Source organism: Acanthaster planci, linkage group LG09, assembly GCF_054643075.1.
Source record: "Acanthaster planci isolate LZ-2023a linkage group LG09, COTS_SCS, whole genome shotgun sequence".
NCBI classification, from domain to species: domain Eukaryota; kingdom Metazoa; phylum Echinodermata; class Asteroidea; order Valvatida; family Acanthasteridae; genus Acanthaster; species Acanthaster planci.
In genome coordinates this window covers 13589317-13609296 of record NC_141785.1, presented here as the reverse complement: position 1 = coordinate 13609296, position 19980 = coordinate 13589317, and the positions used below count along the sequence as shown (strand labels likewise).

At 41.8% G+C, this 19980-nt stretch overlaps 1 protein-coding gene across 1 annotated transcript; it reads right to left on the bottom strand.

Moving 5' to 3' along the window:
- Positions 1-787: 787 nt before the first annotated feature.
- Positions 788-18937, bottom strand: LOC110982266 (interstitial collagenase A-like). Its single transcript, XM_022240564.2, has 9 exons — positions 18426-18937; positions 9078-9195; positions 7489-7724; positions 6500-6722; positions 5821-5979; positions 5169-5264; positions 4481-4641; positions 3500-3650; positions 788-3374 (listed from the first exon to the last, which is right to left on the bottom strand). The coding sequence occupies exons 1-9, from the start codon at positions 18543-18545 to the stop codon at positions 2983-2985; spliced, it is 1656 nt and encodes a 551-aa protein (XP_022096256.1). The 5' UTR covers positions 18546-18937; the 3' UTR covers positions 788-2982.
- Between the last annotated feature and the right edge of the window lie 1043 nt (positions 18938-19980).

The window sequence follows — 19980 nt, the reverse complement described above, 5'->3', positions numbered from 1 at the left end:
TTTCGGGCTTTATTTTCCAGTATGGTAAACTTTGACAATCAAGTTGTCCACTTATCCTAATTCTGTACATTACATTGGGTTAAAAACAGGAGTGTTGTATATTTTCAGATTTAGAGAGCAAGCAAAGCACATACCAACTTGTTTCAATATGCACTTGACATTTTTAGATCTCAGTATTTGGATAGTATGTTGGCTTTTGAAACTATGTTAAACCAAAGGTTTTATCTGTCAGATGTAGCTGTCTTGTAACACATCAATCTGTTAGATTCTTAAAAACTGAGGCAAAATGTACAAAAACAACCAATTTGCAAGTGTACTTGCTGAAAGGGAATATTTATTTGTTGTATTCGAAATTGAAGAACTAATCTACTTTCTCTTACTTATTTGCAAGTGATTTCTGTATTTCGTGTTGAGTCTGTGTGTCTTATTAAAATGTCACATATGATTTAAGAGCTTTTTCGTGGCAACAAATGCACATGAACCTTATTTGTGAACTTCGCATAGTTTTTGTAATTTTGAACAATGAACACAAGTTTAATTTAATATATTATGTAGTTTGTAAACATTTTTTTACAGAGCACGAAGCCTAATGGAATGAAAAAGCAAACGTTACACATAACTAATGTACGAATGGGCATATTTTCCATTCTTATTTCTCTGTGGCTGCTGTTGGTTTATCTATGTTATCGTCTTGTATATGAGGCTTCTTGAACTCAATATTGTCCTTTCAGTTGGCTCAAAATGCTGTCCATGTATTTGAAAAAAGGTGTGCAATATCATAACTCACTAAGTTGCATTGCAAGTTGTTCGTATTTTATTGCAAATGTAACTTTTCTGAACCTTCTAAAGTTAGATATAAACTCTTAAAAGTATTCAACAAAATTCTGTATATACACTATTATGACACAATTATTTCAATATTATCTAATTTGCCTGTATCTACACTCGTACATGTAAGGGTGGCGCACAAATTAGAAACAGGTCGGCATTTCGTCTCCCAATTCCAATTATTTTCGCAAAGATTCTGAAATTTTCAAACCTATCAATGTATTCTAATCTTTGGCTAGATTTTATGATGACGCCACATTTGGGTTTAGACTTTCCTTAGACCATTAGTATAGACGTGAAAAAGGTTATTCGCAGCGCAACAGTTGTTATATTAAAGTCACTCGAGATAAAAACCCGCTTTGAAAAAACCTCCTAACCTCGTTGGCAAGTCATAGTGGTCAACTGTCTCATGCGGCTATGTGCAATTCACACTTTTCCATACCAAATCCCATAATGCTATGAAATACACATTTTAAAAGTGAAGTACATATGCATTTTTTTTAGTTTATGAGATTTTTTATTCAAGTTAGTTTTCACGAGATAATATTCCCAAGGTCGTTTTAACGAAAGTTATTCTTGGGACATTATTTCTATTTGGGTGGAAATTATTTCTATTCGGGTGGAAAGTCGTTTTAAGAGGGGTATGCCTTGAAAAAGAAAAATATAAATTTTCAGACTTGTTTTCTGAATGTGTAAAGTTTACGAAATGCGTTTGGGGAATTGAGGGCGTTGGCTCTCAGGCGAGAGGTCGTTTAAACAACACAGTGCGATCTCAAAATATTTCTCATGAAATTAAACTTTACAAATATATTTCATACATAAAAATGTTTTAACAATTAGATCTCGAAACGAAAGTCTCCTAAAACAAAACTTGAAAAAAGTGTATCTTCACAAATAACCTTGAGAAATATATTATAAAACCAAGTTGAAAATGTATTCCTCAAAAACCTTTTATATATATATATCTAAAGATCGATCTCGTAAAAACGAACTTCAAATTACCTATTTGGTAAGATCTAACTTCGGAAAAGAATCTCATAAAAACGAAGTTGAAACACTTCACCGGTACTTCAATTTTAGAAAATGCATACTTTACTTTTTTATATGCCATTAGTAGGCTTTCGTACGAACCTTCCACTTGCATTTAAGCCAACGTTCAAGTATAAGAACGTTATCATTCATATACTGTACTAATGTACCGGTAAGTGTCGAAGTCTAATATTCTCTATGTGTTACTCGGAGATACCAATTTAGAAACGGATTCGTTCATCCGATGCTCCACGATAGTCTGTCCTGTAATGTCTGCAGTATACAGTTAGGACCGGATGTGGAGTTTTTATGGTATACCAACATCAATTTGAGTTTGCTGGTCAGCAATACTGTTAGAAAGCTGTGAAACTAGCTTGATTAAAGTTCCTCCAAATCAAAAATTCTGAAGAAAAAAAATAAACTTTTTAGGAAACATTTTTCTTTATCTGCGTAAGAGTGTATGTATTTTGTGGTACACTATAACTTTTGTAGGTCTTCAAATGTTTCTTAGGAATTCCAATTCCTGATTGGTCTCCAAATTTTCGTAGGTCCTTGGCACAGTGTGTATATTCCACCTGTTGTATTAACCGGCCTCGTCAGCCGACCACGCCCCAATAATAACTTTTCATGAAATTAGTACATCTATTAAGATACGGCTCTAAATATGCTTTGGGTGATGCTAAAGTAATCATGCTATGTCTTCGCCTCTGTGCCTATTTCAACTGGTTCGCCATTTTTTGGGGCGTTCAAAATGAGACGAAGGGTACAGGGGCGAGACCTGAGGTAGGCTAGGCGGGGAGGAAGGCATGGTGCTGGGGAAAAAGCGAGAGAAACCAAAAATGGAGGAAAGGGACGAAAATGACCAATTTGCTTCAACATACCTTGAAATTGGCCCCGTTCCGCCGTTAACCATTAACAGTTATATCAGTTTGCTACCAAGGAGTCTTTGCCCCCCCCCAAAAAAAACCCCAACAATCCTGTCAACGCCCATGGCAAGGCCTGGTATACAGATATTTCTTGAGCATAAGATACATCCCTGTGCTATCAAGGCAGTTGGGCCCTTGCCACTAGCTGGCATTGCCTAGGCTGTGGTGCCACGCCAATTGCACTATCAGGAACGCCGACTCATGTCAAAGCTATTACACTTGAACTGAGAGCAATCATGCTAAACGTCCAGGTGCTGGTGGCCTGCGCTGACGACCGATCTGAGCCAGTTCCGGTTAATAAATCCTGACCCTCGGAATGTTGCAACGTCTCGGCCGTCCCAGCCAATCGTAGGCTATCGGCCGAGTCGCTTGAGCAACCAATCCAGTCCACGTGCGCGTGTTGTGGGAACCCGCGGCTGACGGTGAAGCTCCAGGGGCCGCACTGGTAATACAGGAAGTCGTCGGTGAAGAAATAGATGTAGTTGTCGGTCCACTGAATTGCGCCAACAATGTTGGTAGGAACGCCACTGAAAACCTGTAGGGTATAGGGGCCTTGGAAACCAAGCCAACTGTACACGTAGAAGCCGCCATCTACAAGGTGTAAATACACATAAAAATCACTTTATAAGGAAGGCTTTATGCTAGGGTCTTCAATGAGGCACAGTGGATGAAACAGTGGGCAAACACGTGAGCAGAAAACAGCCATTTCTAGTTACCTATGAAGATGTAGGTCTCCCCGTTCCCGCTGATCTCGAAGATGCCTTTGATCTTCTGGACGTCCGAGGGAAACCCTGGGAATTCTTCGGCAGCGTCCTTGGGGAAACCCTCGTCGAGGCTGCTCAGAGTGTACCGCCATACATGCCGGTCCTTTGATTTAAAAAAGAAAGAAAGAAGGTGAATGTATTTTTTCATCTTAACTTCCGTGATCACAGAGTGTTTCCCTTTTGTTGAATATTGAAACGAAAAAGTCGTATTTCTAGGGATGGATTTGCGTCGGAGAGATGTAAAGCCTAATTTAATTTTGGATTTTTGCCCTGCCCGCCGTGTTGGTTGGAAAAAAGGTGAACAAATTGTAATTTGGAACAAGGGAAAGGTAACGAGGTCAAAACGAAGACTCGCTTCAACAGTTGATTTGCATTTTTCCGAACTTCGAAACAACCACATATGATATCAACAAAGTTTCAAAGCAAAGGTTCATTTAACAGATGCTGATCAAAATCATGTGCTTGTTCATCATCACTCAAAGTCAGATTTTTTTGGCGGGGAGGGCCTTTGATGTTTGGACTGCCATCCTTGGACTTGCCAGTTTGTTTCATACCGATCTGGATCTCGATCAGTGATCCTACCAATGGTTCGCTCCATCCATTAGGCGGTTTTGGGTGTCAGTTAACCAGCGACGGATAACTGATCGCGGTCCGGATCCGCGTGAAACAAACTAGCCCACAGCATGGATAGCAAGAATGACCAGCGCAAGACCGTAAGAACGTAACGCAAAACTTCTGCGACAGAATAGAGACAGACGCCAGACCATTTTTTGCGGTGCCATGTAGTCTTCAAAGTTGAAAAAGGTGAAAATTTCATTTCAAAAATGTAAATCGTCATATATTGTAAAAATTAGGGGGGGGGAGAATCGGGGCTGGCGATGATGATAAACGAGCAATTCAGTTTTATCAGCTTAACACTGCCATAAGTATTACTTTGAAGAAATAAGTTTTGCCCGTGTGTGGCATCCAGACGTATTCATTTTTCACGGTGAGTGCAGCATCGATGCTCCCTTCCAATCCGGGCCACCGTTCTGATATCCTCCGTGGAAATCCGGGCTCTGGTCGCCCGTTGAAAATCTTCCAATAGTATTCACCTGCAACGAAAAAAAATGTATAGCGTTCCCAGAAATACTTCAAAGGCAAGTGATCATAACTGATATAAGAATAAGATAGAAATCAAATCTCCACTTTTCGTGTGAACACCAGCGGCCGATGTCATTGCACTGCCTATAAAAGATGATCAGAAACATGATTCTTCTTCAAGTAGAAACAATCTGCAACAATTTTAGCATACCCAGGGTGTTCTAACGCACGCATAATTGCTTCAGTACTCTTTAAAACATTATTTTGTCCATGGAAAGTATCTTACTGTACCGAGTTTAGCACGTATGGGTCTTCATAACAGACCCTTTAGGCAAAGAATCATATGCTAAACAGTGCTTTGAGATTGGGCATCGATTTTGGATTTGGAAAAAGGACTCGTAACGAAGCTGCTAACGAACGGCCGAAGAATGTCATCCTAACTTATGCATTCGTGTTTCACTGATTCTTTGTCATTCCAAACTATAAAACAGCGACACGGTTGAAAGGGGCTTGATTTGAAATATCACTTGGGGCCTACCTTTAAAGATGTATGTAAATCCGTCCACCATTACTGCGTCCATCACCACGCGGCATATATCCGGGGCATCTGTGACTTGCGTCGGTACAACGTCACCTGGAGAAACAGTGAACAAAAATCGCCGTCAAGTATTTGAAGAAAGAAAAGGAAGTACGTCATTGGTAACGGTGGTAGGTCAGATGTGGAATCGATGGAGATTTTGTGACTCACACGATAAAACTACAGATTCTGTATTGATCCTGTACATGAAAGTTAGTATAATCCAATCCTCTTAAAACAATCACAAGACCAACATAAGACCTCCGATGTGAACTTGTAATTGTCGCAAGCTATTCAAATGAACAGCAACGAAGGTATTCCTTCAATCGTTGCTTATCTTTTGTTACTGGTGACTTGTCTCTTAAAGGATCTTGTGCCCGGTATTGTTTCGTTGAAACTTTGTCATGTAATAGTGTCAGTGCTATAGTCCATTGCATTTCCATGGGAACGAGCCAGGGAGTAAAAGTGTACCAGAAAGTATACTCAAATACAAGTACGGGTGTTGCAGTACTGAATGGGGCATACCAATATAGTGGTGATTTAGTCGACCGTAAAGTAACGCCGACAATGCGAAAGTACCGGCAGTAAAAATGACAGTGGAACATTGCAGTACCGTAGAGTGCCTGTATGCCATTGATATCGTCCTCGTGTAATGTGAAGTCGGGATCGTAGCCGAAGTGAAATGGAAACATCAGACTGCCGAAGATGACGCTGTGACCCAGGCCTAACGAGTGGCCAATCTCATGAGCGGCAACCAGCCATAAGTTGGCCCCTATTTTAAAAAGGAGGTTTAATGTGACACGAAATAGACTTCATTAATACAGTCTGCAAAATCTCGCTTTTTTACTCGATTTACTTTTACTTTTAACTTATTTATCTTTTGGGGTCTTTTGTTTTTATGATCAATTGATACTTTAAAAGGAATGAAATTGCTCGCACTGCACAACCAACACCATTCCAATGCTTTTAACGTACTTAAGGGACGAACAAATTTGGACTACTTTTTAATGAAGAGTTATACAAAGCAAGATAACAGTATTTTTATGAGGAAACTCGTCCCCTTATGACTAATTTTATTCAACAGTTTAAATTTTCCATAAATTTAACTTTTCATGAAGTCTCAAGATAAAAATGGATTTGACAGTCTCGGTTAGTGCATCATGGGCTCTTTATTTTCTCAAAGGATCAAAATGGATTTATATTTTTTGTATCTCCACTGACCAATTATTACTGGAAGTGCTAAATTTTCTTGATTTACAGTTTCTGCCCAGCATGATATATAAACTATTTACCCGAGTAGGACCTAGCCGTCCACGTCTCCGCCTCATCTAAATGCACGTCAGATTTGAGACGGTCCTCACTCCACGGCCAGAAGGCGTGGGCCAGAATCCGGCCTGGCCCGTCAAACGGCATGTTGTCGCCGTGCTCCTCCATGGTGGGGTAAAACGAGAGAGTAATATCCACCTGGCCGCCTCGTCTGCGCTCGAAGGACAACGCTGTGGCGTTGGACCACACCTTTAGAAGGAAAAAAAATCAAAATGAACCAGTAGAGAGACAGTTAAACTGCTCGAACAAACAGTGGCAATAATCAAAGGTGTCCTTTATCTTTGTGAGGTTAAATTTGGTTGAAATTTCAAATCGCTCTGAAGACCAGAAGGGCCTAATAGGCGTGTTTAATTGGACCGAGTATGGACGATGGAGTGGGATGAGGAGAGATACGAGTAACAAGATTTAACAAATAACAGAGGGAAATCGACTCAGCGTTGAAAACAAACGAGATAAAACGTAAAACAAAGTTTATGGACTAGGCCCTATGGGAAACAAATAACCTCAATGGAAAATTGAGAACAATAAAAATAATCCACTTAATCTGGGAATAAGAGAGTCAGTAGCTGATACTTGCTTGGTCCTTTTGATGGCAAATTGGCGATGCCAGACTAGACTGTTCAATGAAATATGTGTTTGTGTGTCGAGAAAAAGAAATGGCGCTGGGGTAAATTTACAACCACCGCCTTATGTCGAGAGCCTTCATGAATCTTCACCCGAGAATTTCTTATAGGGAGAAGCAAAGTCTTCCCTCCGTTTTGTTCAGCCAACTTTGGGAATCTACCACCAGTCAGCTGAGTTAACATTTCAGTAGCAACTCTGAGATCATCTATGAGCGGTGTTTCACAGGCGGTTTACACTGTCACCGCACCAGAGACACCCCAAACTGATGAAACTGGCCGGCGTGGCTTCCCAGAAAACTCCCGGGTGCTCAAGATCCACACCACCCCCTCACCTCAAAAGCACGCTTGATGGAATCATCGATGACGCTAGGTGGGAGGTCATCGGAGTACATGACAATGTCGTAGGTGATGTGAGTGGACTCTGGCTGCCACGACTCGGCCTCAGTCGGGATGTAGTAGCGGCGCTTGCGACCGCGTCCAGAACTGCCCCGGCTGCCCGGCTCAAAATCACGGTTACCGCATCGCTTCCGCTGGAAGCACGCTGCGGTTGCTTCGTCCATTTTACCGTCTAGAAAAAATCAAAAAGCCAAAAAAAAAAAAAAAAAAAAGGTGTTGACAAAATCATGAATCTTAACTTCATAACTTTCAGTTTACAACAGGGGTTTATTTGGCCCCATGCGCACGTGTGTGCATTATTGGCAATCCGTTTTTAAAAACCCTTTTCCATTGCTGAACAAGTTTACTAAGCAAACTACAAGCAATGACGTATTCAGGTTTAGATCCAAGGGGAGACAGTTTTTTGCAAAAACGACCGCCCAATGTTTTCATTCGTCAGAGAATTCTTCCCAAAGCAAAGAAATTCGTAGCACCGTTTCTAGAATGCTGGTGTATTCAATTTCTAAACATGAAATAATTTATTTTTAAATTTCAGTATGTCTCTTATACGCAGGGGGAGCGACTTTCCTCCACTGGATATGCCACTGAATTTCGAGGCTTCTAATCTCCCGTCTATGTGCAGTCGATTCCTTAATACTTTTTGATTTGCTACTTTTCGATTTGAAAACGATAGCAAAAGTTTGGAAATGTGTAAAAGGAAAAGAAGAAAATCTTTTCCAACACATTTTTGAAGAAGGAAAGTAGCGAACATTTTCCACTGTTGATAATAAAGACAATAGCCCGCCAAATGTCCACAGCCGCGTCGAGGATTATAAATAATTCTTTACCAAAAATGTGAAAGGAAAAAATTGTTTTTCTCACGGACAGCTAAGGCACTAAAGTAACAGCAGATCTCATATTTATTTTTCTCTGACCCAGCTCAGCCAGGTCACACTACTTTGAAGTGAGAGAAGATGCGCAGTATATTGGATTTAAAGAATAAAAAAAATCTTGCTTCCTTTTTGGTTTTAAAATTGAGAAAGAAGTAATGTTTGAATTCTTTTGAGGATTGAAAAACAACTGAACGAAACGTACTTATGGACCTGCTCTAGACAACTGCCATATTTTAACACGTACTTCAACGTGTCACTTCACTTTGCCAAAGAGAAGCGTATCACATTGTAGAAATGAAGCGCATCAACCGATGTATCACTGGAAACATGAATTCTTAACTTCCTGCGAAAACTTAACTAATCTAGAAAAATTACAACGAAAATGAACACAAGTTTTATTACAAATGGCCAAACTCAAATTACAGCTTTACCCAACTGCTTAATTTGCCCATTTTTTTTAAAAGAACAACCCTCACGCTTTTAGTCTTTCTGCTTCAGGATCAACTGATCAACGCTGACTGCGTAAATACAGATGACAAACATTTTCAGACTTTCGTAAATGCCATTCTGTTGGAAATATCCGTGGAGAAAATCCCAAAGTCGGAGCTGCCCAACGGCCAGGCGCTATAAAGAGCTCCATCCATCGAACTTACCCGTCCTTGTGACGCCGCATATATCTTGGAATCTATGGAGTGCATCGAGAAGAACTTCGGCGTCTTGAAGCTGACCGTCTTCCACTGGAGCAATGTATCCAAACTGCTCAAAATAAGGCTGTATCAAGAAACAAGATGACAGTTACAATGACAAGGGAATTTGCCGAATAAAGAGCACGATGCATTATAAAGAAGTCACCTGTAATCATTATGACAAAGTGTCGCATTAATTGGTGGACCCGCATAGCACTCGCAAGCTCTCGGACAAGCACTGAGCATACAGTGCTTATTAATATACGTTGGGTAAGGGCAAAACCTGTTATATAAAATCCGCATAGCACTCGTTGGTAGGTTTAACTGAAGCCGCGTGAAATTGTGTGTGGGACTAAGTCTAGGTCTTCATCGGTTGAAAACAAGTTGACACGTATTAGGCGGCAGTAGACGAAAAGGTTGCTCTGCATACCGTTTCGGACAAGGGGGTGTAAGGGGGAATCTTTTCTGACTCAGGGGAAGACACCTGAAATTTTCGGCAACCGGTTCCACCTTAAAAATGACATTGGAAAATATTGCGGGCTTACTCGGGACCCAGACACGGCTTGCTCACTATTCTTCTGTCTTCTGTTTTACCTGTGTACGATACAGCGACGTTTCAAAGATAAAAAAATGTGCATGTTAAGTTGCGACTAACTTGTACCGAGAATTGCAGCGCTGGAGAGTCGAGCGCCAGCGGTGGGCCTGGGCCTATTCATGGTAAGCCCAGGTGCTTTGGTATACACGTACCATGGTTAACGCTCGGTGTTGTGTTGTACCTTTGTTGACAATAATGATTCATCGCACTCGTTTGCGACAGCCGGCCACCCTGACGACACCGCATGCGCACGAGATATTTCAATTCGCTGAATGTTGGTGAAAGGTAAGAAGTTCACAGACTGTGCAGCACCGCCATTGCTCACCACTGCACATTGTGGGAGCGGATTCATGACACATTATCTGGTGAAGATGTTCTTGAGGCGTTTACTAGATTTTTGCGCGATGATCCCACCTGAACATAACAGCTTTAATTTTAGGTGTGATTTTTGCGCATTTTTCTCGAATGCTGTTGATCACTTCTCGTGTCTCCTTTTTGCTTTCATTCTTTTCACATTCAGAATTGGTAAACTCATTATGTGCCTCAACAGTGGCGGAATTGGGCCCAAAAAACAGGTAGTTTGGGTCCGAAAACTTGGTCTGTTTGATGAATAGAAATGACCCGGGGGCCAGTGGTGTAGCCTCAGGGGCCTGGGGGACGTCCCCCCCCCACAAATTCCTGGTTCCCCCGTTGCCCCCCCCCCTAAAAAAACCGGGTGAATGAATATTGAACAAGGCTAACAAAAGCTATCCCCAAAAGCCACACTCCTGAAAGCTGGTGCCCCCATAAGATGCTGGTGCCCCCCTTGTGCCCCCACAAGTAAAATCCTAGCTACGCCCCTGCCGGGGGCCACACTCAAGGTTATGATTCTTGGATTGGCAACCTGCTTGAAAACTCATTGTTACACTCAGCCCTGATGTTTGTAGGCTTGATTTTGACTGCACATCAACAAATTTTTAGGCTCAAAAAAGGACAGAGATTCGATTTCAACACTTATACAATAGGTGAGCTTTCTTAACCTAAATCCTACACGCCAAACTATCCTATGCACATGTACGTGACCAGTCGTTAGTAGGTGAGTTTTCAGCTGGTAAATTTGCTCAAGCATTTTCTTTATTTGCAACACGTCAAACGCCAGACAACCATGCACGGCAACGACGGCTGAAATATTTCAGACACGGTTCGTTGGAGAATTTATCTTTCGGCCTCGAACTGACTACAGACGCGTCGTCCCTCTATTATGCTATCCTGGGATTTGAATACAATCATGCATGTGGTCTCTGTGTGATTTGTAAGCATGCAAACCCACAGAGTCTCGGAGGAAATAACAACACTACTCTAATCCGCAATTTCAATACTATTGGAGCGGGTCCATAGTGATACAGTTTGAAAAATACAACCCTCTTTTGTGTTTAATTGGCCATGGTAAATCCAAACCTCACTACGAAGATTTTCAACACCAACGCAATTCAAGTTTGGGTTTGGTCAACCATAAACTTCATTTTACATGTACATTACTATTATCGGAAGAGGGGATATCATAAAGAATCTTCCCAAACTGTGGTGAGAATGTCTCACTGAATCTCACAAGTTGTTTTTGTTCGTGGTTTATTTCGACAAAGCCTTTCGATTTCAAGTTGAGGAGAAATCCTGTGCAACTGCGAAGGCCTCATTGTTCAGTTTTCGGAACACTTTTCACAAAAAAAAAATGGATACCATCACACAAATCACGTTGTCGTGAAAGCAATTCGCGATGCATTGAAATAAAGTTAAGCCTCGGCGCGATGCCACCTCAAGGCCTCCATGTATAGACACTTGGCTCCAGATATCGATACCAATTGGCTTGTGAAAAATGAATCGCAGTTTCTGTTTTCTTTTCGTAACGAATTATGACAAACTTCCAACAGGTTTCCATCACGACAAAAAGTTGAACCTAATGTTTTCAGGATGCCGGTGGCAATATTTAAATATTGTTAACTACTTAGCTGTAAAACTGTAAACACTTTGGGAATGTGAAACCTATTTTTGTTTTGTTTTGTTTCGTTTTGTTTTGTTTTCACATTCATGCACTGAGCACCGACGGCGGGGAACCGAATCTTCTTCTTACATGCTAATTGGACTTTGAAATTAGAACGTGAAATGACGATCAAACATCCCTGCAGTGCAGGCATTCAGGCGGGAATTACTGAAGCCCGCTGGGCAGGGAACAATGTTGAAAACTGATCCAGTAAAGTACTTTTCAAGTGACAAGTTCACTTGAAAAGTACTTTACATATTGCACCGGTTGGGAGGGAACAAAAATGCGAGTGAACATGGACATTAGATGGTAAATATACACAGGTATGATTACAAAACAAATTTAAGACTTCAGACAAACAGTTTGTAACAATTAAAGTATTAAGAAAGTATTCGGCTTCGTACTTTTGTCCTATAGAGACTTATTTTTTACATTGCAATATTTTACACTTTACATTGCTCGTAAAATACTCGATCATACCATTGCCTTGCGAGAGGACGGGGTCAGTGAAAGTAGTAAACAGTTAATTACCGGTAAGTTACTTGTATACGTGGCCGTATATGGGATTCGAAGTGATTATCAATGAAAGCGTCAGATTCGATTTTACGTTATCTACACTTCCGTACACATCAGAAACACGTCTGACTGTGTGGGTAGGGTTTCGAGGTGACATTTAAAAAGCCGTCAGTTCTGTTTCTTCTATTGGTGCCCCTTATAGCCAAGAAACCTTCGGGGACCAAAAATGCACAACGGTGATCCGGAGGACATTCTTTATGTCATAGAATCGTACTCGGGTGTTAAACGAATTATTTGAAGGTTATGTATATCCACTGCTGCCAGTTAGGATTGCAATATCAAGAGAAGGTCGTACATGGAGCAACCTGTTATTACAAACTACCGAGTCAAACGAAGTTGTGACCATAAAAGGGACCATATAGGGAGGTTATTAAATTAAAAAGCTTCCCTATCTAGAAGTACAGATTGATGTTAAAGTATAGTTGAAATCAACAGCTATCGAGGTTTTTTAATGACCAAATCCTCCAATTAAAAAAAATGTGTCCAACTAATATGGGTAAATCGAACTCCCCCCCCCCTTTACTTGTCAGGAGCTAGTTCTTGTCATAACGACCAAACCTCTCAAATCCAATGTTTTTGAGCACAGTTCTTGTCATAACGACCAAAACCCTCACGTCCAATGATTTCGAGCACAGTCGTGTGCTAATCTTCGAATATCCTTTCAATATCTCGTCAGTATGATTAAAGTAGCTTGACGTTTTTCACCGACGGGAGCAACTCTTGTCGTCATCAGAACACACGCTGCAAATATTTTCAGTGTATAGTTGGGTATAAAGAGAGCTAGTTTGTCAAATCCGTTGTTTCCAGCAAAACCAGATGGGCGTAATTCAGAACTGGAGGGAAGACAACTTCGGTATATACATGTATTTCCAGCGACTAGATGTTCCCACCCGGAAGAGATTTAATATACACGTGTACCAACATGTGTGACGGCAAACCGTGCGTAGTTTATAATCAGCGGCTGTTCGTTTTCCTCTCAATGAATGACGTAGGCTACCGGTAGCAGCTCTCTAAAAGGAGGGCGGGAGGGGAAGAGAGGGGCAAGAGTTATGGGGGGAGGGGGAGTTGCTCCCCCCCCCCACTATACCACTGCGTCCTCCACACAATTTCTTAATGTTCGTTGAAACCGCTAAGGCCCCGTCTCCCTGTACAAAAATCGCTGCTTACTATTACAGAGTTATAAATAGATTTTTAGAGTTACGGATAGAAAAACGTTTTCGCTTTCTTTTCAAGAGAAGTCACGCAGCCCATTCACTTTAACAAATGACCTTCTGAAGTTTTGTACTGATATCTACATGTCTGCCCTTTAGTGTGTTCCTCTAGAGAAAGTCCCCCCTTCATTTCCATCCCTTGACAAAAAGTAAACAAGTTTTATAAATAAATACCAATTTGACACAGGAGTCAAAATTTTTCAGTAATTTTTTGAAATCTTGGTTCCTTCCACTCAACCCACCGCTGCCATCATTAAAAAGCATACTTGAGTAGACCTTCAAAGCAAATAAATCCAAACAAAATCGACCATCACTTTGTCAGGATTTTGGACCACAGATGATAGGCGTAAATGACACGCATAGGTGTGAATCTTCCCTGAATGCAAAAGAATATGATCTCTTTTAATTTCAGTCAGTCCAAGAGTCCGAATAAATGTGGCGTGAATAGGACCAGGACGTGCGCGCGCCGGGGACTATAATATTCAGGTCAACATGAATATTGTTTTGTTAGGTGCTTTTGTTGGCTGAGTTGGGCGGGTTCACTTTTAGCCGGGTTTCGCTTGTGATTATAGTTAGCTCTCGTGCATTGAGTAACCTTGAGAACAGCACGTGCCAAGCCGGAGCAAGGTAAACTCCCAGCAGTGCATTGTCAAGAAAAACTGAGCCACGGGAGGGAAAATAAAAAGTAGAAAATGTTGCTGCTGAACATGACGCCAGCACATTGCCCTCAGTTTGAGTCATGGGTTATTTTGGGATAACTACATTCTTTTATGCAGAATGACGTCCGATTTTGAGTTCTCATGATATCATTTCCTTCATATGTACATTGTAAATAAATCATGTGTTTGGGTAAAAATGTGCAAAAACACCAAATGTATTTCCAAAACTTTTTCCAGCACTGTAAAAATGTTTATAACTAGCGACACAAATATATACGACGAGTTTTATCATTTCATGTGGAAAATCTAATTTCTTGAATTGAGAGCCAAGTCTCAGTTTGCAAGTGTCTCTGCTTTTCCACAAACCCCTTGCTTATAGTTAACTGAGTGGCCTTCAGGTAATATTGCGCAGTTATGACTCGTCCGACACTCAGCCTTCATTCTAATAGAAAACTGAGTCTGATTGGTTGCAGAGTCTCCTCGGGAAGCGAAATTCTTCACAAACCCGCTCACGTGCTTGGAGTTGTTGGGAAAACGAACCCAGGGTTCCTTTGAGATGAGAATACCGTCATAGAGGAAACAAATGCAAATAAGATACTCCAAATGATTGCGCATAATTGATTTATGTTCTCATCTTCAACAAAGTAATGCTTAATTTACATCTATTCACAGAGAGCTAGATGACACATTAATCTCTACTTTGAAGCTTATATACCCAAACAAAAACTAGACCAGAGATGTCATAGTTGCCAAGCATTATACCACCTGAATTGTTTTTAACTGTGGGTCTAATCAAAGGATGATTCTTTCACAGATCTGTTGGGTAATTTTGCCCATTGACAGATCCACTGTTCCTGGAGGAGTAAGTTCCAACTTTGGCGCAACAAACCTTCCAACTTCCCAAGGCATTATAAGCAGAGTTTTGTCACTGAATCCAAAATCCAACTAACTTCGAAGACTATACTTACGACGTCAACAGCAAGAACTGAGACGTGATCAGGCCTGGCTTGGAGCCAAGGCTCGAGGCACAGTCTTTTTTTTTCAGATTCACATTTACTTTTTTTCTGTTGCCTATCTATTTGGCGCGTTCTCTCAAAATATACATGAACGCCTCTGAGCTTAGATATAGCAACTTGTTTTTAAAGTCAACAACTGTTGTGACCGAAAGAAATTTTAACTTAAAAGGTTCCCTGAAGCTGAACCCACGGTACCGCCAAAATCTCCCAAGTTTGCCAAAAAGGAAACACAAACAGGGTCTTTGTTATGCAAACAGTGAGATCATGATATGCTTAGCCGCCACTGCGTTAATCGGAATGACATAGCATGTAGCCAAGGAGAATGATGTGTGCATTGGTCCTGTGTTTGAGTTTACATGTCTGTTTGTATGGATTCAGCTTTGCAGACGTGTTAATTCGAAAACAAATCCGGACAGCACCTGTCTGCCGACTCAGAGTGCGCCATCTCTGACTGCAACAGAGATTATCCTATTCATCTGTTTTGCGTTTATTATAAATTATCTCACAATCACATTTCTGCGTACCACCAGTGACTGAAGCTATGACTGGCCGGCAATTGGTGTTGAAAAATACCAGGCAGCATTAAAACGCCACACAATAAACGCGATTACTGACGCGAAATGAAAATACGAAGTAATGAGCCAAATGTACATTTGGAGATGAAATCTGACACAACCATACAATGGGGATATTTCTGCGAACTATTGCCGTCTGTTTACGAAAAGCGCGCATGATGAGAGTGCCTGTACAACCCTCAGCCGACCAAAAGATTTCAGTTCTATTAAAATCGATTAAAAAGCCGCATCCGGCTTTGATCTCCCCTCAGTTGAGACCCTCATGCTCAATATTTAGGTTCATATTCTGCTTCAAATATCAAATTGGTTGAATAGCGGCCAAATTCAGGTGTATTTCCAAACTTAATGCCATTGGAAAATGTAAAGAATATTATCCTCCTGCCCGAGGTGGAGTTGTAACTGAGACGAAGCCGAAATTTGGTGAATGGTCCTGCAGTTACTGTCAAGTTCGACCGCTACACATTTGGTCGACTATTGGTGGATTTTCCGTGGTAACCTTTGCACAATCCTGGGTACTGTACTACCAGGCAAGCTTGACAAATGGTTACTACCAGGCAAACTCAACCAGTGGTTGCTGCCAGGCAAACTCAACCAATAGTTACTACCAGGCAAACTCGACCAACGGTTACCATCAGGCAAACTCAACCAGTGGTTGCTGCCAGGCAAACTTGATCAATGTTTACTATCAGGCAAACTCAAATGGTTACTGCCAGGCAAACTAGACCAGTGGTTACTATCAGGCAAACTCGACCAGTGGTTGCTGCCAGGCAAACTCGACCAGTGGTTGCTGCCAGGCAAACTCGACCAATGGTTACTATCAGGCAAACTCAACCAGTCTTTACTGCCAGGCAAACTAGACCAGTGGTTGCTACCAGGCAAACTCAACCTGTGGTTACTACCAGGCAAACTCAACCTGTGGTTACTACCAGGCAAACTCGACCAGTGGTTACTACCAGGCAAACTCGACCAGTAGTTGACAAAATGGTTGCCGCGCGAACTTGCCCTCAATTTTAGCAATTCTGGAGGTCACACTTGGCGTCAACATCATTGAAAATGTATTCCCCTGTCCTCAAATAAAACTTAACAATGGAAACCCGAAAAAGTAAGGGTGCACACCACTAATTCAAGTGAGAATTTTTGACCGGCTCACTAGCATTAAAAGTGCCCCCACAGTATCTTTTGAAAAAGGAGACTGTTTGGCCCCCAAAATGGTGAGACTGTGTAAATCGTTGCCAGGATCAACTCCCTGGGTCTTTGAGCTTTCATATGAGAGCAGAAGGGCTAAAAACTACGGTTGAAAAATGGTCCTAAGTGCCCGAGAAAGTTGAGGGTTGGCAATTGAAAAATGGCTGCAATCGGACTTCGGAAAATCACTTTTTGGGGGGTGATTTTGTTTTGTGGGAATAATTAAAAATGTAATTGGTTAACCCACAAAAAATTGAAAAGAAATTGAAAGATAAGTGACCAGACAAGAATTTCATTTATGTTTCAGAAATCTCAGGGATGTTGGCGTGCATGCTACTGGGCCCTGAACGGTGCTGATTTTACACTGTTTTAAATGGGCCTTGAATAAAATTCGCAGAATACTCGCCGCCAGCTCAGACTGCATCGACAAGAGGGAAGAGGTTCCGCGGGGCGGGCCTTCATTTAGGGGAATGGCATCTGTAAGGGGTAGTTGACCTCTTAAATGAGATGGACGCACGGGGTAACAAGACATCTTACTTTAGATGTGGTTAAGCACTGTGGCTTCACCGGTAACATTTGGAGGAGCGGTGTGGGAAAGAACCCTGTGTTTGTAAGCTGTTTTGTTTGTCATGCACAGCTGGTGTGTTTGTATACGAGGCAGAGAGCCCGTGAAACCGCAAACGTACGGATGCTCAACAATGGTAGGCCTAACTTAAATTACACGTATGTGTCTTCATTTGTCTGTTGTGTAGAAGTGCAAAAAAAAAAAAAAAACACCAACAGTAAGATCTCGTCACAACAAGATTTTGTATACTATTTACGAACAAAGTCTCTGCTGCTATACGTCGTCGACGTGAACCATGCACCAGTCTTTTCTTTCGCTTCGATTTTGATTTCATCCATTCTATGCAAAGTTGAGAAACCTCTCATAGAAATGTGACTTGGCATCAAATTTGGCAGAAAGCATACTCTACTTGTGTTGTTCTTCCTCCATGACTTGCCCCACTGGTTGCTACAGTACAGTACGGTCCTTGCATATCGGCAGTTCTCCCCACAGGATTGAAAGAACTTTCCGCTTATTGTGCGAATAGTGAAAGTCTACTGCAACATTACGTCAGTGGTACCATGGAGCTATTAGACAGGATAGCCCCGTAGTGGTACAGTGCATTTTGCCATAGAGCTACAAACCCACGGTCGTCCCCTGCGTTTGTTCCTTACGTCCATGTTCTAACCAAAGTCGGCTCCAGGAGTTTGTTGTCCGTCTGCGCAGTCAACCGTAAATGGCCTGCCATTGTGCCCAAATCGAAACAAGTTTCTCGTGTGCTCGTCCGACAATAATTACGCCATACACAAAATGCCCAACAATGATGAAGGCCATAGGCATTTTGCTTACAACAAACTCCCTGGTGACTATCACAGTTCCTCGTTTTTCAAAATTCAAACTTCAAGGAATGAGAAAATAATTACTGTTTCGAACTTACCACAGTGTCATTGAGGGTGTTGAATTCCCAAGCTAGTACTGATGATCCCGGGATGAAGACAAGGAACAGGACCGTTAAATGCACGCGGTCTTTCATTGAGACATCAAAGTGGCCCATCATCTAGTCACCAGGAACTCGTGGCTCTAATAAATGATTCCTGTCATTCAATTTCGTCCCCTTTCGGTAATTTTCCATGTGACTTAACCAGTTGCTCTTTAGTTACAGTGTTGCTAAACTGTAAGAGAAGGCATTCCCCGGACAATTTGGCTTGACGTCTGCCGTGCGATACAGCGCTTCTACGGGTCCGTGTTGAATTCCCTTCTCGGTTCGTGACGTGTGACTTAAAACTAACCTTGCCAGCAACCCCCGGCTCCCGCGGAGTTTTAAACTGCGCAGGTGTGGTTTGTGTGCGTGAGACGGAATCGTGTGGGCCTTTTCACTTGGATCGGAACAAAGAGATTCGGTTGTACGAGTCACCTGCGAGGTCTCACATGAGGTACCGTGTTACTGATGACTGTACCAACGTCAAAATCGAAACAGTAAGCTCGCGACGGCTGGTATACCTGTGTATTGGAGGCCTGGGGTGGTGGAGAGCTAGATCAGTGTTGTTTGGATGTGAGGTGGTGATGACAATGATGCATTGTTCAGAGGAGGGTGGTGATAATTGTGTGGTGGTTTGCACCCCTGCTGGTGACTATAGATTTATAGCACACAGGTGGTACGGTGCCTCCAATTCAACTCCTGGTTCGAATCCAAACACGTGCTTGTGCTCGTTGTGAACGAATACAGGCATGTGTTTGCTGGACAGAAGGAGGGTCCCGCTATAGCAGAGGTGTCGCTTGCAAGAATCTGCGGGTCTCTCGTCTCAGGAAGAAATGTCACAATGATTATTATGAAGGATGTTATTGGTGCCGGAAGAGAATCGGCAAAAATAATGGGGCTCATTCTATTCTATCTACTTAGGGTTTCTCAGCTAAGGTTAATTACTTCAGGAATGCAAGGTCTTTCTTTCAGATTAATCGATTCAGCCATGGCTGCTTACGTGCGCCCTCAGCTGATTAACTATATCACTGACCTTCAAAAGAATAATAAATCGATCAGGTATGCGCGTGAGATCTGACCATACACTGAGAGGAGTAAACGAAGTTGACTTCCGTCTGAATACGTTGTGGAACAGTCCGAGATGAATTCGACCAATCCTGGCGGTTATAAGTGGACCCGCATTTGAGGGCTTCTCGACCAATGGCATGACAACAATAGATATGACTCACACTCTACCTATCGACAGTTTATATACATGTACATCCAAACGTAGACCAGTTGCGATATAACATTTGAAATTGTGTGTCGTTAGAAAATGTTTTAAAACAAAAACTGGGGTTAAGCGATCATGCTATACATTCAACTCATAATAAACCGTATTCACATAGGGCCAAATGTCAGTCAGATTCCCTAACATTTGAAAACGTAAAGTTGAAAGAACCGGACTCTATTCTACGATTTCATTCCCTCCGAAAGAAAATCACCTGGTACCATCCCATTAAGGGTTTCAAAT

What these genes read in the sequence shown, in the direction of transcription:
- LOC110982266 (XM_022240564.2), bottom strand. Translation starts at nt 18,545, where the DNA reads ATGATGGGCCACTTTGATGTCTCAATGAAAGACCGCGTGCATTTAACG. An exon ending in ATGCGGCGTCACAAGGACGG is followed by an intron (nt 7,725 to 9,077) that starts GTAAGTTCGATG and finishes GATTTTTTCTAG; the next exon opens with ACGGTAAAATGGACGAAGCA. An exon ending in GCAAAACTTATTTCTTCAAA is followed by an intron (nt 3,651 to 4,480) that starts GTAATACTTATG and finishes TTTAAATCAAAG; the next exon opens with GACCGGCATGTATGGCGGTA.